This window comes from Phaseolus vulgaris, chromosome 3 (assembly GCF_051622355.1).
Source record: "Phaseolus vulgaris cultivar YP4 chromosome 3, ASM5162235v1, whole genome shotgun sequence".
In the NCBI taxonomy this organism is placed as follows: domain Eukaryota; kingdom Viridiplantae; phylum Streptophyta; class Magnoliopsida; order Fabales; family Fabaceae; genus Phaseolus; species Phaseolus vulgaris.
In genome coordinates this window covers 17,357,547-17,375,031 of record NC_143500.1, presented here as the reverse complement: position 1 = coordinate 17,375,031, position 17,485 = coordinate 17,357,547, and the positions used below count along the sequence as shown (strand labels likewise).

General features: G+C 31.7%; 1 protein-coding gene and 1 long non-coding RNA gene across 2 annotated transcripts; one reads left to right on the top strand and one right to left on the bottom strand.

The window, feature by feature from the left end:
* The first annotated feature begins 11,909 nt into the window (after positions 1 to 11,909).
* On the top strand, positions 11,910 to 12,745 carry LOC137806798 (uncharacterized). The gene is made up of 2 exons (XR_011080413.2): positions 11,910 to 12,184; positions 12,585 to 12,745. It is a non-coding gene; the product is annotated as an uncharacterized LOC137806798 (long non-coding RNA).
* On the bottom strand, positions 12,614 to 16,775 carry LOC137806797 (heavy metal-associated isoprenylated plant protein 7). Its single transcript, XM_068607080.2, has 5 exons — positions 16,610 to 16,775; positions 16,235 to 16,400; positions 15,671 to 15,867; positions 14,418 to 14,508; positions 12,614 to 13,246 (listed from the first exon to the last, which is right to left on the bottom strand). The coding sequence occupies exons 1-5, from the start codon at positions 16,616 to 16,618 to the stop codon at positions 12,924 to 12,926; spliced, it is 786 nt and encodes a 261-aa protein (XP_068463181.1). The 5' UTR covers positions 16,619 to 16,775; the 3' UTR covers positions 12,614 to 12,923.
* Positions 16,776 to 17,485: the final 710 nt, after the last annotated feature.

Genomic DNA, 17,485 nt, shown 5'->3' with positions numbered 1-17,485 from the left:
GGATTCCACCTTGGGGTAAGGTGAGACTGGACGTAGCTCTGTATGAGTGAACCAGTATAAAAACTTGTGTGCCTTTTCTTCTCATCCCTGCACTCATTTCTGGTTTTGCTTAATTCTGTCAAGAACTAAATCTGTTCTTTTGAAATTGAATCTGTTAATTCTGGGTTTAAGTAAAAACTGTTCTTCCTGATTTGTTAAAGCTTTCTAATCACAAACAAGGCAGTTGTATATGATGGTTTAAGTGATCTGTGAACAAACAGTCCATTCATTAAAATCTGAGAAAGAACCATTCTCCTTAGAACCTTGTGTTGAGTAAATTTGTTTGAATTCTAAGCATAACTGTATTCTTCATCCTCATAATAATCAGCTGATCTAACTCAGTTGTAATTCTCTGTTAATCACAATTTTACATTGAACAAATTCAAATTGTGCTAGACTGCTGTGAAGAATCAAACTGTTTTATGTAAAAACAATCTGTTCTTTTTGCCTCTGGTATACTGAAAATTGTGTGTTCATGCGAAAGTTTTATAAGCTCAATTCACCCCTCCCCTCTTGAACTTAGACACTAATAGACCCAACACATTTTCCATTTACTAGTATAATTCACATTTAAAATAATTCAACAACTCGCATATTTAATCCGAACCTAAAATTTATATTATGAACTATACAACATTATATATCATCAATTTAATTCAACACATTTTCCATTTACTAGTACAATTCACATTTAAAATAATTCAACAACTCGCATATTTAATCCGAACCTAAAATTTATATTATGAACTATACAACATTATATATCATCAATTTAATTTAGTATGCACCTAATTGTTATTCTCTATTTTATAACTTAATTCATACTTTTATGTTAGCTTTTCTTATTTTACAATACTTTGCTATTCAAGAAATCTACATTTGAAAAAGAAAATAAGTAAGGATGTTTATAGATCATAAAAGAAAACGAAGAAGAGAATTAAAAATCACATACAATAAAAAAAACTTACCTTGAGTGAATTAAGTTTACTCTCATATGTTTTTAAACTCGTAATTTTAGAGAGAGAGAAAAGACATTTTCCAAAAAAGATAAGTTAAAAGAACTTCAAGAATTTATATATTTTTTAAAACGGAAATTTAAAAAAATTAAAAGTAATATTACGAAATAGAACAGAGATGAATAAAACAGAACAAAAGATGAACAAAAGAGTAAAAGGAAGGTAAAAGATATGAGAATGGATATCTCTATTTTCTTGTTATTCAAATCAAAACAAATGGCCTGAATATATACCAGTAGTACACTCATTCTAGGTTTAACTAAAGAGGGAAATAATCAATAATTAAATACTAGAATCATAACACACAAAGACAAAATAAAGGTTATTTATCTTTATAAAGAGAAACAACTGATAATTAGAAAAAGGCACCAAATTATTCTCTTATATAAAGAGAAACAACGGATAATTAGAAAAGACATCCAATTAATATTAGGATCCTTCTTCTATAACTCTGGTATCCGTATCCTTTAATACCCCGCCACAAGCTGGGGAGCAAATATTGATGAGACCCAGCTTGGAACAAATATTCTTAAAAGATTGAGGACTTAAAGCTTTGGTATAAATATCAGCCAGTTGCTCTGTGGTGGAAATGGGAAGCAAATGGATGAGACCCTTTTTTAATTTTTCCCGGACCACGTGACAATCTATTTCTCTATGTTTTGTACGCTCGTGAAACACTGGATTTGCTGCAATGTATCTTGCTGAGTCATTGTCACAGTATAAAAGAGATGGTTGCTCAAAAGGAACTTTGAAATCTTGAAGAAGATAAGTTAGCCATTGAATTTCACATGTAACAGTGGCCATTGCCCTGTATTCAGCTTCACAAGAACTCTTTGATATTGTTCCTTGCTTCTTTGATTTCCAAGATATGAGAGAATTCCCAAGATACACACTAAAATCAGACACTGATTGTCTTGAATCACTGTAGGTGCCCCAATCACTATCACAAAAGGCTTTGAGATGAACATAGGTAGTGGAAGAGAAAAATAGACCAAGACTTGGAGCCCCTTTGATATATCTGAGAATTCTAATCGCTGCATTATAGTGAGCAATTATAGGCTTAGCAAGAAACTGAGAAAGTTGTTGCACAGAAAATGTTATGTCAGGTCGGGTATTAGTGAGATACATAAGCCTTCCAATCAATCTTCTGTAGGCTTGAATATCTGTGAAAGGAACACTTCCAGTAGAAGAGAATTTCTCATGATTATCAATAGGAGTGGGTGCAGGTTTGTAGGCTAAAAGACCTGCATATGTTAATAATTCCAATGCATATTTCCTTTGATTTACCATTATTCCTGTCTTACTTCTTGCTACTTCTAAACCAAGAAAATATCTTAAATTCCCAAGATCTTTAATCTTGAATGTCTGATTCAAGGCTTGTTAGATTCGAGCAATCTATTCTTTATCATTTCCTGCCAATATTATATCATCCACATATACCAATAATGTTGTAAAAGATCCTTCTGGAGAATTAATGAACAAGGAATGATCATTCATAGATTGAGTATATCCCATATAAAGCCTTTTTTTAGTTTACAAACTTTTCCTGGTGGAATAGAAGTCAATCCAGGAGGAGCAACCATGTATACATCTTCTTTCAAATCTCCATGTAAAAAGGTATTGTTTATGTCTAATTGTTTCAATTCCCAATTATAAATAGAAGCTAAAGAAATAAGCAACCTTATGGTGGTCATCTTTGTTACTGGAGAGAAAGTATCAAGGTAGTCAATGCCTTCTATTTGTGTATATCCCTTTGCCACTAACCTTGCTTTATACCTTTCAATTGTCTCATCAGTCTTATATTTTATTTTGAATACCCATTTGCAACCTATGACAACTTTGTTCTTAGGAAGAAGAGCAGTCTCCCAAGTTTGATTTGACTCTAAAGCAGATATCTCACATTGTATAGCTTTTCTCCAACAGTCATGTTTCACAGCTTCAGAATAAGTGTTTGGCTCAATATGTGAAGAAAGAGGCATAACAAAAGATTTGTAAGAAGGTGATAAATTGCTATAAGACAAAACATAATTCAAAGGATATTTAACTCTTGAAGATGTACTATAAACATTAAGATTACAATGATAATCCTTTAAATACTCAGGTGATCTTTTTATTCTTGTGCTCATTCGGACAGATGGATTTGATTCAAAACTTTGTTCTATATCATGATTTTCATTGAGGTTTTGATCTATATGGGAACAATCTACTTCTGAAACCTCAATTTGTGACTCACAATTATTATCACTGTTGTTTTCAACATTATCACAAAGTGTATTATCACAAGGTGCAAGAATGACTTGTGATGGCTGACTTAAGACAGATTGATCTTCAGCAAACAAAATTTGATCATCAATGTCAGGACTGTTAGTTTCATTACTAGTATCTTGAACCCTTTGGTATGGAAAAACATGTTCATAAAAGACAACATCCCTAGACACAAAAATTTCTCTTGATTGAATATTCAACAAAATATATCCTTTTGTCCCCCTTGGAAAACCAATAAAAACACATTTTGATGCTCTTGGATCAAATTTTCTTCTATTTGTTGACAAAGTGCTAGCATAACATAAAGAACCAAACACCTTTAATCCATTAAAATCTGCATTAGTTTCGAAAAATATTTCATGAGGAGAAGAATAGTTTAAAACATGTGTGAGAAGCATGTTTATAATATGCGCAGCATGTATCACAGAATATGACCAATAAATTTTGGGTAAATGAGATTGTATCATAAGAGCTCTTACTACATCTAATAAATGACCATGTTTCCTTTCAACTATACTATTTTGTTGTGGAGTATTGACACATGATGTTTGATGTATTATTCCTTTACTGACAAAAAAATTAGTCATGAAAAATTCAGTTCCATTATCACTTCTCATTATTTTTATTGTTGTCTCAAACTGTGTTTGAACAAAAATAACAAAATTTTCCAAAACCTTAACAACTTTAGATTTTTGTTTCAAAAGAAAAATCCATGTGTACCTCGAATAGTCATCAACTATGGTCAAGAAATATTTATGACCATGAATTGATGGTATTGAGTATGGTCCCCAAATATCTACATGAATCAAATTAAAACATATTTTTGATTTAGATGTACTAATAGGAAAAGAAAGTCATTTTTGCTTTGCAAAATGACAAACATCACAAACAAAAGATTTCTTATATTTAACAAAAGGAAATTTATTCTTGATAACATCAATACATTTATTTGAAATATGACCTAATCGAAAATGCCAAAGGGTTTCTAGATCACTAGCACTGACATTAACAATATTGATGGTGTGTGTAGATTCAAGGGATTTAATTTGAAATTTCTGGTAAGATGGGATCCTGAGTATATAAAGTCTACCTTGCATCTTAGTAGAACCAATTATTTTCAATGAGTTTTTGTCTTGAATGTGACAACCATTAGAATCAAAGGTAAGAACACAAGATAGTCTATTAATCAATTTTGTTACTGAAAGAAGATTAAAAGTGAAACAAGGAATATACAAAACATTGTTTATGACATGATTTTGATTGAGAAAAACACTTCCAGAATAATTGACAATGACTTAATTTCCATTGGGTAATTTGACATAAATAGGCAATTTGATGATATGAAGTGAAGTAAGTTAAGGATGAACAAATGTGATAAGTAGCACCACTATCAATAATCCAAAAACTAAAAGAAGAAATAGAGTTATTACCAGTTTGTGTTGTCATGTTGGAAGGAATAACAGAGACTTGACTAGAAACATTGTCACTGGATTTGACCTGTTGTAAAAGAGCTAACAATGTTTGATATTGCTCAAGAGTAAAACCAATTTGTTGAGACTCCACTTCTGACTTTGAACCTTCATGATTCTGCTCATTATTGTTAAAATTTGTATTGTGAAAGGCTGCATGATTCTGATGATGGTTCTGATTTTTAAATTTGAAATGAGGTGGAAAACCACGTTTTTTATAGCATGTATAAATGGTATGCCCTATCTTTCCACAATAATTGCAAATTTTGGAAGTATATTCTCTTCCATATCCACCACCCATGTCATTGGTCGTAACATTGTTTTTATAACCTCCTTTGCTATTAGCAATCATTGCCTTGGATTGATCACCAAAAACTTGCCTCTCTTGTTGTGTAATGAGAGAGTAAACTCTATTCAAGGATGAATTATCTGATGAACTAACATGGTAAGGTGAACAAAGATCTTGTGAGGGATTAACAACTTCACCCATAGATAAATGTAGCAACCAGAGCTCTAATCAAAGCTCTGATGCCATATTATGAAATAGACTTTAAGCTTAACTCAACCCCATAAAACTAGCTCATGAGGTGAAGTTTGCACCCACTTATATACAATGAAATGTCCTAATCTATAGTCAATGTGGGATCTCCAACAATATTACGAAGTGGACTTTAAGCCTAACTCAACCCCATAAAATCGGTTCATGAGGTGAGGTTTGCACCCACTTATATACAATGAAATGTCCTAATCTCTAGTCGATGTGCGATCTCCAACACACCTCCCTCACGTCGAGAGTGACAGCTCGTGCGTGGGATAACATATTATGGGTGGTCGATAACGGCCCGATAGCAGGTGGTTTGATAAGCCCAACAAAGACTCGTTAGGATAGACTTTAAATGACTTTGATACCATATTACGAAATAGAACAAACATGAATAAAAGAGAACAAAAGATGAACAAAAGAGTAAAAGGAAGGTAAAAGATATGAGAATGAATATCTCTCTTTTCTTGTTATTCAAATCAAAACAAATGGTCTGAATATATACTAGTACACTCATTCTAGGTTTAACTAAAGAGGAAAAAAATCAATAATTAAATACAAGAATCATAACACACAAAAACAAAATAAAGGTTATTCATCTCTACAAAGAGAAACAACTGATAATTAGAAAAGACACTAAATTATTCTCTTTTATAAAGAGGAACAACGGATAATTAGAAAAGACATCCAATTAATATTAGGATCCTTCTATAACTCTGGTATCCGTATCCTTTAATAAATAAAATAATTTAATATATATATATATATATATATATAACCTTTTTAACCTAATCATTCATAAATTTTAAACCATCTCTTCTAATCCTTATAAATCCTTATAAAAATGTATCCATGTACTTAAATTAATTTTATTTCTCTATCTTTGTTATTCTTACGTAATATCTTCTCTCAATTATTAATATTGGTAAAAGAATTTTTAATATAGTTTTTTCTCTCCATCACATTCTTTCATTCTATAATGGTATATATTTACAATAGATATCAAATTTCTGAACCCATGCTCGATTCTACTTACGGTTTTAATATTATAATTAATGTGCAAAAAAACAATAAGATAAAGGAAATAATCTATCAAAAAGAAAAAAAAAATCATAATCTGAAACCCCTGTTGGTCCTTATTTTAATCCAATTATAAAACACATGCTTTTCTAATTAGTTTATCTTATACTCAACATATTAATTGAGAAATTGAACACCGAAATAAAGAAAAAAAACACTGCACCAAAAATAATGAGAATTTGATTTTAATCAACTATTTTTTGTTAAATAAGGACGTGCTTATCATACCGTCTTAAGGAACTTTATGTGCTGAATGTTTTGGAAATTGGTTGTATAATTTACTTGATTAATTTCTCTTTTGACAGATATCGACAAACATCATGAATTTATTTTCATTGACGGAACTTTTTCATTTTTTGTAATTTAACAAATTTTACAGAGACGTGTGAAAGAGTGATTCATGAGTTAGCTATGGAAAAAAATAGCCCACCTAAGACCTCGTATTAACTTAGTTCCACACACTTACGTGGACTCGAGTTCGTTTACTATGTCTCACTTTGAGGTCTACCCTCAACAAAAAATTATTTCTCAATGCCAGATTCTTCTCTACTCTTTTGTCACCATCAGAGTACTGCATCTGGAACATGATTACTAACCAAGTGGGTTAAACAAAAAACTTTAATTTTCTTTTATACATCTCAAACATAAACACCCATGGAGGACCAATGAACGTTGAACATCAATATATCTTCCAAAACTTGCACTTTCAATAATTTTATTTGGGTATTTGGTTCGTGGGAATTTTTTTCCTTAGAATCCAATCTTTCAATTATTCTCACTAAATAATAACGTTTAATTTTGTTAACACAACAAAATTCTATGGAGTTAGTGACGGTAAAGAAAGTGATGAATATAATGTGCGTATAAAACTATAATTTATGAAAAGACTTGATGCTACATCATCATAAAATTAAATTTAAGTAAGTAATTAAGAATATATGGAATTCTAAAATTGTAAACTGTTTACAAAGTTGATAAAAAAAATTATCAACCAATTAAGATGCATAGGGTAGATAATTTTTCTCTTACAAAAACCAGTGTTCACCAAAATGGATAAAAATGAAGAGAAGTTAATGAAGTCCATAGTAGTGTGATAGACTAAAACACCCCTGGATATGTGGATGTGGATGTGAATTAATATTCATAGGCTAAATGATTGAGAGAAATATTTTCCCTGCTTTCACACCATGGCCAAAAGCTGTCCTAATCCCCAAGGCATATGACCTTGCACCAACCACATTCACGGGTCCCCTTTTGGACCTTTCTGAAATAATTATTTCTTTTTTTCCTAGATCTATAAACTCATTATTATAAATACATGTTATGACTTGATGAACTTTATGTCATTAAATACATCATATTAAATGTTCAAAATTATTCTACAAAACAAGTATGGAATGGTTTTTTTTAAAACATGTCTTAACTTGGATAAAAAAACACGTTTTAACTTCTCGTCACACATGAGTATATAACAAAATTTTGTTTTGTTGGAGAATTGTTGTTGCCGCTGAAAGAGAACAAAGTTTGTTTATAATATAAAAATTTGGCATACATGGCCATATTTCAAACAAAAGCCGTTCCAGAATAACGGTAACTATGCAGACGTGTCATGCCTATTGTTTTCAAAACGAACCTGGTTGTTTTGGTGACCTTTGCATACACTTATGATATTACTAATCTTATCTATTATTTTAAATTTTCAATTACAGTTTAAAAACTATATTTTAAATTTAACTTAATTTTATAAAATTAACTTATAAAATGATATTTGTATTTATTTATATATAAAAGTTATCTCTAATTTTTCTTTCTTTAAAGTCTGGTGTTTAAGCTTTGGCCATTTGGCCATGGAAAAATATAAATAGGAAGAAGGATTCCACATGATGAGTTATTGGTAAAGGGACAAAAATAACATATTAGTTATTAGTAGATGCATTTCCATTAAAATAGATTATTGAACATTGAAGGCCTGTTTGAGCATCGTGGCTTGGCCCATTTGTAAGATAGGATCCACACCTTTATCATCTATGGCCCACACACATAATTATTTTATGATTTTGGTTGCATCAGATGGGAGGGACTTTTTAGAGTTCCCACCTAAGAAACAACTAACGATACCCACGTCTTAAAAAGCTTTGTAGTTAAGACGCTCGATACTTCTTTTTCACTATTGTTTGCTTCTGCTACACACAAATAAGTCTTAACTTTTATGAAAAATATTTACATAGATTTGAAAAATATTTTACATTCATAAAATATTGGTTCCACTATAATTAATATTTTAGTTTTTTAAATTAAATATGAGAAGGAAGATGAATATCTACCTATCAATCTTGTATTTGTATTCATCTTTGTTTTAAAATAAAACATCTTAACTAAACTAATAATCCTACTTTTACTATTTTGTTTGATTTGTTCAATTTAAAAAAAAAAATATTTTTTAAATATTTTTTTATTTATTTTCTTTCCCAATTGTTAAACTAGTTTGAAATTCACTAAGTTCACTATTACATGTAAAGATACTTTTTCCACTTTTCACAACTTATGATTAGACTTTTTTTGTTACATTTTATTTCAACAATCTATTACATTTCAATAAATGAAAATCTTCATGAAATCAATTTTTTTCTTTTACACATTTAATTATTTATAATATTTTAATTTTTGTCTCATGAAAATATCTTATTCTTAATTTAGTGTTTGATCACGTAAATTTTCAGTTTAATAAATAAAGTAAAAAGATATATTATTTTATTTTTAGTTTTAAGTTTTTTAATAACATCTCCATTCTCATTCAACTGATTGTTTCATATCTACTTCGTTTTCTTATATTTTTGAAAAAAATTAATAGAAGTTATAGTTATGCAATTTAAATTATGTGGAATTATTTAAATTTTTCTATAATCATTTTGATATTTTTCTAATTACAGTTCTACCATAAAGATCTATTGAAAATGTATTTTATAGTGACTTTATTTTTATTTTAAAGTCTTCTTAATAATATTATTATATTTTTATTTTTAGTTTTTATAAAAAATAATTTAATATTGCATTGATTAATATTTTTTACATGAATAATTTATAATATTTCCCCCTGATTTGTAGTGTATTTTAATATTTAAAAGACGTAATTAGGGAAGTTTTTGTAAAATTTAAATTCTGCTATCTTATATTATCATGTATGGTACTGTTAGTGAGTTGAATAAATTGGTGAATAACATAATAATTCCTCCACTTTTACCACTTTCTTTTGATTTGGTGTTGGTGATATGAAGGTGATATTCCTACTTTTGTGTTAGTTGTGGAAGTGGGTTCGACAATAAGGGTTAGATGCATTGAGAATGAAGCTAAATAGCCTTTTTAAGTGCATGAATTTGCAAATACTTTTAACCTCACCACCCAAAGCTCACACATATACCAATTTAAAAACTTCTTTCATTCTCTACATATCATATCCAAAAAGAGAGGTCAGATATGCAATTCACCATGACGTTCTACAAATATTTGTAATTATATATTTTTTATTTTATAGATAACGATAATACAGTCAGCGGCATTAAATTGATATATTAATTTAGTTTTTGAAAACTGAATTACTATGTAAATAATTCAAAGTAGTTCAATTTATTTAAACAATTATACAATTGTTTAAATTTTTCTCTTATCACTTTTAAAAGTTTAGTTTAATTTTACTTACTTCAATTCAATTGGTACATTTTACCCACCTCTAACTTTTAGCAACAAAAATATATATAATTAAAAAAACATAGTTTCTTAAGAAAAATATCAAAATACTTTATAAAAAAATTTATCAACAAAAAATAAAATCAATAGAATAGAACATTGAAGATATGCTACAATATAAAAAAATACCTTATACTCCACAATGACAAATAAAAACACAATTTCATGCATCACTGTGGCTCTAGAAGAATTTTCCTTGCATTCAAATTCATAGCCAATAAAACTTGTTTTGCTCAATTTATTTATACAGAAGCAATAACATTAACTCTAATCTATGAATCTAGGGGAGAAAATCCCCTTTTAACCTAACCAATCACAATAATCTTTTCTTAAACGTACTGAAAAAATAAACTTCTAAAACACTCGTCTTTTTGATTGACACTCATTCATTGCACTAGCTTTGGTATCTTAAGGTAAATGGATAGAACTATTTCAAATTGTAAACCCTATTTTTCAAATGAATCGATTCTTCCAATCTGTTATTAGAACTGAAGTCGCTTATTTCTTAAAAGCAAAGACGAACTGGTTTCCTTCAATTACCTAAAATAAATTTTTGTAAGAATGTGAAAAAAATATTACTTAATTCAATAAAATTATAGATTAAATATATTGGTGAAAGTTTAGATGAAAAAATAGAACCGTTCCAAAAAATAAACAAAAATAATGATATTTTACAGGCTTTAAGATGATCACCAAGAAAAGAAACCGTGCAAGTAGAAGCAAACACTGTAAAATCTTCTATACAAATTCCTAAAATTCTTAGTGCATGTTTATATTTCGAGGTGTAAACTCTAGTTGAAACTAACCCACCAAAAGACAAACTTTTCCGTTTAACTGCGTTGAAAGTAGTGAAACCTTTAAAGTAAACACAGTTTTAGCAATTAACAAATTGTACAGAAATTTTAAGATTGATTAACTGAGGATATAAAAGAACAAAAAATAGTTATTGTGTAAACAAAAAAATGTCAGAGAAATAACACAGAGAAGACAAGAATGAATTGGTAAATCCATCTTTAAAAATTTCAATTTTCCTTCCCCATCTGTTGAATATAACCAAATTCACCCTTACCCACTAAGACAAATCATGACGAATTCCAGGTAGTTAAAGCAAGTGCTAGCAAACGTGAAATGCAGTGTTTTCAATATATATGATGTACATGGAAGAAAATATATATAAACAGGATAAGATATGTAGATTGTTTTGGATTAAACATTGAGTATTTTGACGGACAACACTTGTGCACAGAGTTGTGTGTAGAGAGGGAGAGAGATTGCACCTTTTGTACAGACCAAATTGGTTCTTTAAAATGTGTGGTTAATGGTTACCCAAATCTCTGTCTTCCCAAATGACTAGGAATTAGAAAAGGTTGTTTAGTGGGTTTCTTTTTCAAAGGGAAATCTTTAAAAGGGAGGTAGACTTTTCAGCTAGAGAATGCTTCAAGCTGGGACACAAAGGAAAGGCCATTAAGATGTGCATAGCATAGCACCTACTCTACCTTTGGCATTATTCTGTTCTGTCTTGAGTCATGGTACCACAACCGCAATATCTGAGTGTGTGTGTGTGATTAGGACCTGAACTAGTCTTCTTTTGTATGCCTGTGTTTGTCTCCGACTTCATTGTCTACAGTATTATACATCTACTTCAATAATTGCCCTGTGGTCCAAGTATATGTACTGCCAAAACCAAGAGATAAGAGGCACTATTTCCTCTGACGTTATCAGCCTATATATACCATTATACCACGCACTACATAAGCCTCTGCACTGTCTTCTGTCTTCTTAGCAGGCTAGACTTATATGAAATCTGAAATGAGGCAGGTCAAAAACTGTGATCACAGTATCACCACTTGTACTGAGCACTTAGTTTTAGCTACAAGGGTAGTGTTGGCCTAAAAGGACAGAGAGAGTGCCAGGTCCTTAGTTTATCTCAATCTAGAGCGGGATTTAAGCTGCTAGGTCAACTTGCAAGACCACCATTTCCTTTGGCCAGAAGTGGATCTAGGAATCTCAGCTCACCGACATTACACAAGGTAAGCCATTTCAAATGTTGTTTCAAGTCTTAACCCGTAATCATATGTGAGTTAATGGGCCACTAGAAGGGAATAACAATATGTTGATTAGGAAATTTAGACTAAGCTAAGCCTCATCTTCTAAGCCTTATAAATTCTTACAACTATAATTGATCAATATTTTGAACATCTATAGATGAATTGTCTAGTCAACTCTCCCTACCTAACCTTCCCTTTCGATGATCCTTATTTAATGATGACCAATACCTTTGTCACTTTGCACCAGATTCACCCATGTGTGAACCCTGATCAACCAACGTAAGAGTTCTTGTGATTGAAAAGAGATCACAGATGACAAGCTAATTTGAACGAAGCCTATAAATTGAAAACTGAAATTAAGTAAATTTGTACTTGTTAACAGTGCTACTTGTTGAAGGGAGGAGAAAAGTCTTAAGAGAGAAACGATTGCATGCAATTTTCAACGTCAACATTCATGGGCAAAGAGATTTTACTCCAAAATTCAGTGATGCATTTTAACTCTTGCACCAACTGAAGCACTTCTACCCACCCTTGGTCAAGGAATACACTGAAACCTCAAAAAGCACAAGAAACAAGACATTTAGCTTTGAGGGACGGTATGGAATGGAAGGATTATACCCTTAACACACTCACACCGCTACATATTCTTAGAAACAACATCGAAAAGAAAATTACTTGAGCTAATTACCACTCCAACCACAATACGTAATCACTTGCTTGTTTACATGACAGAGCATGCATTTGGGTTCTCGTCGCTGAAAATCTGAGGATCATAAGCGTAGTCGATGTAGTTTTTGGCTGGCCAGTATTCACTTCGCTTGATTTCAGTTTTGTTTTCTTCCTCTTCCTTGTTTTCTTCTTCAACTTGTTTCTCCTCCTTTTTCTCCTCTTCTTTCTTTTCTTCTTCCTTCTTTTCTTCCTCCTTCACAATAGAGGCTTGCTTTTTGGTCCTCTTATATACATGATCTACAAGCTTCGCAGGGTCGATCACACCTTTCACTATGACTTGATCATTTGCCAAATCTGTTTCCACTGATTCTACTCCTGCACATGCAAGCCATTAATTACTATGTCTCAAATCACGTACCATTCATGGAATCAATCAAGAATGAAACACAAAAAGTTAACTATTTTCTTCAATAACATTTATTTAGTAGTACATGTATTTTATTTTCCCTAGATGAATAATTTAATACCAAATGAATAAAAAAGTTTTAAGATTAATCACTCTTGATACAAATGTCCAAAGTACTTATATCAGCTGCAATGGCATTTTAAGAGACAACATGCGGCTGAAATTACGTACCAAGTTCCAGCATTGAAATAGATAGCCCCCTCCACTCCTAAATAACTGCTATTTGAGAATATTACAGTAAAATGAAATGGAGGGATCATTAATTTGATGTGGTTTCATTTTTTAGCTAAAAATGATAATTTTATTCCACTGAGACTGATATAATTATCTATATCCTATTAAAAATAGTAAGATCTCGAATTTTTTTGAATGAGACAAAAACCTTGTAAACTTCGACGCTTTCAAAAGGAACGCGATTAGCGCCACAGAATAGGATTCTTATGCCCAAACTTTGAAAAAAAGAACAGAACATTACGTGCACGTGAACCTGTAATTAAAACTATTACGTATGCGTGCCACATTCCTAAGGGGGCTGTAATGGCTTCATTGCAGTTTGGAAAGACATTTAAAAATTATAAATATAAACTAAACATGAACTTTGTAACTACAAATAAAGTTCACAACAACGCATTCTCCTTTCTCAGTACCATCTTTATTTTTGGATAAAAGAATTGCAGCTTTACTCAGTAACGTGGGCTCACTCTGTAATAAAGGCGGTTTCATGAGATTCTACCAATTAAAAATGTGTTAGAAAAGTAAGTATCAAAAAGTATATTATTAGCGATTATAAGATTCCATGGTAAACTTGAGAGAAGAGAAAGGCGTAAATCAAATTAAAGGGGCAATTAAACTCTTTCTTTTCAATTATGAAATGCAGTTTTGTTGGGATTCTCGTAAATCATTAGTAATTAGTAATCATGATAACGAATAATGATTGAAAGGCACAGGCTCATGTAGGACCTGGGATTTAGTTTAGCTGAATTGATCCAAAACGTGTTTGTTGTACTTGTTAGTGCACGAGTGAAATAGGACGCAGCAGAAATAAAGAAATAGAGAAAGAGAGGATACGAATCTTTGCACCTTTAATCTTACGGATTCGTTTCTGTATAACTTGAGCACATGCTTCACAATGCATTCGAATTTTTAGCACAACTGTTACCACAGAAGGAGGCTGACCAGCAATTCAAACAACCACAGCATAGGAATTAGACCACCAGCAAAATAACTTTGGTCAATCAGAATATCTAAAGCAGTGTCGATTTGAACCAAATGCATAAGGAAAACTTAAAACCCCCACAGAAAAAAAAAACATTGAATACAAAATCAATTATAATTCTTCTCTTGAGTTTTTCTTTATTTTTCATGAATTTGTTATGAAAGAGATCCCACTATCTTACAATGTGTCAAGTCAGGTAAAGGTCATGGCCTGGTTTCCAACTTTCATCTCAAGTTTAATAGAAAATAAACCAAAAAGGCAAACTTTAGCAACCCATGTTGATCCATTCCCGCCAAGTCACCCCACTCTGAAAATTCCAGCATAAAACTGGTGTATTCAAGTTAGAAGTATTAACCCAATATACTACTACGCAGATTATTAAGAATTTGTGAATAATTTAATGCACGAGTATTTTCTTTTTGCCATCCTATTAGCAATTGGCATTGAAGTAGCAGCCTAGCTGACTGGTATTGGATCAGACCTTTAGAATGTCATTGTCATCCATTGTATTTGGGCGCCTGTAGTTTTAACTTTTAACCTCCATACAGAATACGTCACCATGGTGACCATGGTTGTGTGGTGTCAAATTTATTTACTGTCATGTGTGCATTGTGTGGAAGTGAATGTCATGAAAGTAGGACACGGTAAAATCAGGTGTAGTGCACCCGTGACCCCATTTTGCAGCAAAGCAGCATGTCAAGTTGCAACTTGCAAAAAGTGAGTGGGGTCAAACCCTCTCATTTGTCATCGCCGTTCACCTCGTTACGTGTGCCTTTCAAAGGGGCATCACTTTGTTTCGTTACTTTCATGTCAGCACTCACCCTGGAATGGATCGCAAAACAATACACCAAAAATACTAAAAACTACCCACTGTGCAAATTACTCTCTCTCACACTTCAAGCCAAGCAATGTGCCTCTTAATCTCCTAACTTATCAAGACTTTGGTTTTTGAAACTCTTAAGACTTTAGTTCTTGTTTTGAAAGCTTTTTACCGAATGTTGGTCAATGAGAATGATTGACTGTACTGCAGAAACTTATCGTGCTTGCTGAATATTCATCACATTTTGCATCTACGCAACAAGAAAAAAGTTTCAAAGCTGAATGATTTTAGATTTACCTCATCTTTTTTCTCTTCTTTAGGTGGTTCTTTGGTTTCTTCTTTTTTCTCCTCTGGAGCTTTTGGCAACGGTGAAATAAGCTCCACTTTCTTACCACTTTTCTTTTGTAGCCTCTCACGCACCTTTATGGGGTCTGCTGCCATTCCTTTCACTACCACTTTGCTTGTCCTGCTATCCGCAGTCACATCTTCCACTCCTGTTTCACACTCAAAAAACAGATTAGATTAAAAACGTTAACCCCATTTCATCAATCTTTTCCACCACCTAAAACAACTTTACCTTTGTTAACTACGGATGCAATCATGATCTTTTGTCTCTACATGAATAATGCACATCTAAGACAAAATCATCTCATCATTATTTTGTGAAATTCAAAAGCTATCATGTGGATACTGAATTGATGCCTCTAACAATGGGGGAAAAAACGATGGAAACTACTAATTAACACTAGCTGAAGCTAAACCCAAAACTAACTAGCCATAACAGCGTTCCTCGTGAGTGCATTCATCGTTAAAACTGAGGTCATTAACAAACATAATAGATGAAAAGTGAAGGGAAATGACCTTGGAATCCTTTCAATGCTTTTGCAACTTTCCTTGCACAGGCCTCACAGTGCATGTCAACTTTGAGCACTATCTCCGGTGGTGGCTCTTCCTTGCTTTCATCCTTCTTCTCTTCTACCTCCTTTTCCTCTTTGGCTTCTTCTTTATTTCCTTCTTCCTTCTTTTCCTTTGCAAACACATCACATAATCATGGAGTTAAAGAAAGAAAAAGAAACTCGGTAGCAGCAGAATTGAGAAAAGATTATAAAGATGGTTGTAACAGCAGAAAGTTATGAATAACTGGGGAAAAAATAAAGTGAAAGGAACAGGCAAAGATAGAGAGGTTGATTTAAAATATGCGTGTGTGTGAACTTGAGTGTAGGAGAGAACTCTTACTTCACCCATGCCTGTCACAGTAGACAATGGCTTCTTCTTGAGAGAGAGTTGAGTTTACTGGTTAACACAGATCTTAATGTTATGTGGTTTGAGTGTAGAAAAGAACTCTTATGTTTATGCACACACTCTCTCTCCCTGCCTCTCTGTCCATCGTAGCAATGTTGGACTGAGCAGAACATTTAACGTGTAAGGGATTCTGCAAATCTGACGTGGACATTTTTACTGCACAATCAACTACAAACTTAAAAAAAACATTTTTATTACTCTGATATTTTAGGGTGAATTAGTATATAGGTAGTTTGCATGGCTGAAACATCATTTCAGACAATTTAATATAATAATATTTTAATTTGATGGTCAAATATTTTTTACCGTTACTGGTTGGTTTTGTTGTAAAATAATTCTCACTATAGTCTAATAACGAATAAAAACACAGAATTTTCTTGTTCTTTCTCTTTTTCAAGTTATTGTAGACCAATGGTTATGGCTATTACCTAGATCATCATCAACATTGACTAGTCGTGCCTCAATCTAGTCTCTCTCAGCCGAATCTCACCCTCTTTCATGTCGTCATAACGATCTATGTTGGCAAATGTTTGGTTAATTCATGTGAAAAGGAATATATATTAAAAGTTGTAGGAAAAGAATGTTTGGATGTTGGTTTATATAAATAAAAAGGACTATCTTGTCTTTGAGATCAGAAATGGTATTCAAACCATTAAATAATAAGTAGTGTAATTAATATGATAATTTTAATAATCTATTAATTTTATAGTCATGTCTATATTGTTGGTTATTAATTCAGATTTTATTATTATTAATTCATATTTTATTACCCTTAAACTATTTTACCGTTATATTGCATTAATGGTCAAT

What these genes read in the sequence shown, in the direction of transcription:
- LOC137806797 (XM_068607080.2), bottom strand. An exon ending in AGCATTGAAAGGATTCCAAG is followed by an intron (nt 15,868 to 16,234) that starts GTCATTTCCCTT and finishes AGTGTGAAACAG; the next exon opens with GAGTGGAAGATGTGACTGCG. An exon ending in ACGAATCCGTAAGATTAAAG is followed by an intron (nt 13,247 to 14,417) that starts GTGCAAAGATTC and finishes TTGCATGTGCAG; the next exon opens with GAGTAGAATCAGTGGAAACA.